At 41.8% G+C, this 3,153-nt stretch overlaps 1 protein-coding gene across 1 annotated transcript; it reads right to left on the reverse strand.

Moving 5' to 3' along the window:
* Window positions 1–794: 794 nt before the first annotated feature.
* Window positions 795–1,116, reverse strand: LOC114616602 (28S ribosomal protein S17, mitochondrial). Its single transcript, XM_028762030.1, has one exon. It carries the CDS (start codon window positions 1,114–1,116, stop codon window positions 802–804), a length of 315 nt encoding a protein of 104 aa, XP_028617863.1. The 3' UTR covers window positions 795–801.
* Window positions 1,117–3,153: the final 2,037 nt, after the last annotated feature.

Raw genomic sequence — 3,153 nt, forward strand, 5'->3', positions numbered from 1 at the left:
GTGGTGACAAATTGATTTGCGATAGCTTGGGAATTTAATGCCAACTTCTTTACATCTTCAACTTTAAGAGAGAGGGAGGGAAGGAGGGGGAGGGAGTTAGGGAGGAGAGGGAGGAGAGGGAGAGAGGGAGAGAGAGAGAGAGAGAGAGAGAGAGAGAGAGAGAGAGAGAGAGAGAGAGAGAGAGAGAGGTTTTTGATTTTGACAAAATTCCCTGACAGAACACTGGCTGGGCAGGCAAAGTCACTTCCTGATCCTTATGTGGGACACTGTTACCCAGAGGTCTCACAGTTTCACCTTCCATCCAAGTTAGTGTGAGACTGCGCTGGAGCCTTGGCTGTCTTCTGTTTTACATGCATGGGACATTTCAAGTAAGAAACTTACAGTCTTTTTTTTTTTAAGCTATCAAAACTAAGTTTAATCTTTTATGTCATTATCAAAAGGTTTTCTTCTTTTAAAATAAAGTTGCTAAGTCCAAGATTTCTTTGAGCGAAGTAAAACAAAGGAAACGATACACATGATCTAAGACAGTGAGCTTACAGAATGATGAAGCATACTTAGGCACACGGAGTAATCAGGCAGTTCAGAGAATCTGAAAAAGGATGCAGACCCTTGTGGAACACTAAGCTCTTTACTTTGCTTACTACGACTGATGTCACAGGAGAAACTGGACAGTAATGAAAGCCATTGAGCAAACCTATAGAGAGAAATCTCTCTGGCTCCTTCTTCCCTAGGTTCAGGAGACCTTGAGCTCTTCCCCTCTTCGCTGAGGGGAGTGGCTTCTGAAACGAGGGGGCTCTCTAGCTAGGCGGTTCCTGCACAGGGCTTTCCTGTGACTGGGTCGATAACTCGGCCGACTTTGAAGATGATCTCAGCCAGTTCGTGTTTCACATGCTTTGATCGTGGGACCGGCAAAGCTCTGAGGAGCACGATGTCCCCGACACTGCACTGCTGAAGGGCATCGTGAGCAAAGTAGGTTTTCCGCTTATTAAAGTACTTCAGTAAGTAGGGATCCAACACAAGTCTGGTCGCTCTTACTTTAGCAGTTTTTACCATTGCTGTACCAATCACCTTCCCCACAACCCATTTGGCATGGACGGATGAATGGACTATTGACATTATGTGTCTGTGAGCACCTCTGGAGACTACCTCTCGGACCAAGGCCGACGGAGCATGGACCAAAACTTACAGTCTTAACAGACTGTTCAAAACAGAATCAGAAGCCCCTCTGATAGGCTGCCTTCTTCAAGTGTGAGAAGTAAATCGACTGTCCACTTTTCAAGCAGTGCTGTACACACTGTTCAGCCAGAACTAGCAGTTGGAATCTTGTTTGGTTTGGCATATTGGCTTTTATCATTGATTGGCTCAAAATTGATTTTTTTCCCTTCCCATTTATGTCTCAGTATGAGATTTCTTGTCTTGACTCAACCTCTGTGGTCAACTTTTATCTGATCATTGTCTGTCTGATAGCCTCACGGTGTTTTTATAACATTTTAAACAGAAACATAAGTGCTGTTTGTGAAAGGCAAGCTGTTCCACTGCGAAGGGTCTCTTGTGACTTCTCAAGTTGTTTTCACATTCAGTTGATACCGAGCTTCTAGAACAGAAGTCTGGGAATTAACAATGAATGAGACCGCTGAATACAGGTTTCCTTCCTGGGTAAGCCTGTCTTCTGGGGCTGAGCAAAACAATGAATGAGAATGGAAAATTGATGGGTACAGCCAAGCAAGGGATAATTTTATTAATTTCAGACTCAACTTGCCTCAAAAACAATATAATAATCTATAAAAATGGAATAAAGAATGGTTACCATTTCTTTTCACTCTTTAAGAGCAAAATGTGTTATACTAATCAGGAGCCTGTAACTTGGCCTTTCAAGCAGTTCAGAAAAAAAAAAAGAAAGAAAGAAAAGAAAAGACGCAGTGTGAAACCTGCTTAGAGTTGGAAACTGGAAAGAGATTCTTTCTCCCTGTTGCTCATGAGGTATTTTTTTCCATGTGTTGAATTTCATTTGGGTTGTTCAGGAGAGAACATGGGAATTTTGTTTTGCTTCTGGAACCTGCACTGGAGGAGGAGGGGGTCAAGAGGCAATCCAACCAGTTTGGATAGGAAGAAGGCAAGTGTAAATGACTCTGCAGTGTGGTGGTTCTCTGGCTGTGTCTGGGAGCACACAGTGCTACCATGTTCTCAGCACACATACAATAACTTACCTAGCTCGAGTTAAGCTATGCTCTCTGCGCACTTGCAGTGACTTGCCTAGAGCGAGTTATTACGTGGTAGAAGGGAAAGGGGAAAGATTCAAGGGAATGACGAGAGATCTCTGTTTCTCTCTCCCCTCACCAGTTCCTCCCTTTCACCAACAAGACTCAGAACTTCTAGGTCAGAGACCATTGAGAACCCTTGACACCTCAAAGTAAACAAATGCTTTGCTTTTCCATGCAGCTATGAAAGTCACTTAGAAAGGTCAATCGGACCTCAGTTTGATCAAACATTGTCCATATTGACAGTTACTCCGTCCCCCTCAGCTAAACAATTTTCATTGACCCACCTTTGTTAAAAAAAATATATGTGTGTGTATATATACATATACATATATATATATATATATATATATATGTATATATATATATATGAACATTTCTTTTGAATTAGTTAAAGGAAGCACATGGCTTTACAGAGATTTCCACAGGAGATTTAAAGAGAAATTTACTACCTCCTCACCTGTGTCTAGACAAATTTATTAGGCACTTGCTGATGGCAAGTAGTACCTGTTTATGAAGCTGATTTCTAGACTGCTTACACGGGAACTTTCATAAATTACCTCAAGTGCTTTAGAATTTAAGCTTAAACAGGGATTAGACATTCATAAATTGAATCAAGTGGTCATGGACTAACAGGGAAGAAAAATGTCTTTTAATGCGCCTCTGGCATTTTCCACTTCCTTGTCTTCAGCCTGAGAAACATACTCCACTCTCAAGAAGGATATATTTAAAGTCAAACCCTCCAGTGCCAGAAACTTCTCCTTTACATCTTGGCTAACTAAGGAGGTTAATCAGCACCTTGTCTCTCTTACAAACGACAGGGTACATTTCTAAAGTGTTGAGAGAGAAGTATACATAGCTTACCAGTTGAGGAGTGTCAATTCCCTGGCCTCAG

Source organism: Grammomys surdaster, unplaced genomic scaffold, assembly GCF_004785775.1.
Source record: "Grammomys surdaster isolate TR1022 unplaced genomic scaffold, NIH_TR_1.0 332646, whole genome shotgun sequence".
Taxonomy (NCBI): domain Eukaryota; kingdom Metazoa; phylum Chordata; class Mammalia; order Rodentia; family Muridae; genus Grammomys; species Grammomys surdaster.

What these genes read in the sequence shown, in the direction of transcription:
- LOC114616602 (XM_028762030.1), bottom strand. Translation starts at nt 1,116, where the DNA reads ATGTCAATAGTCCATTCATCCGTCCATGCCAAATGGGTTGTGGGGAAG.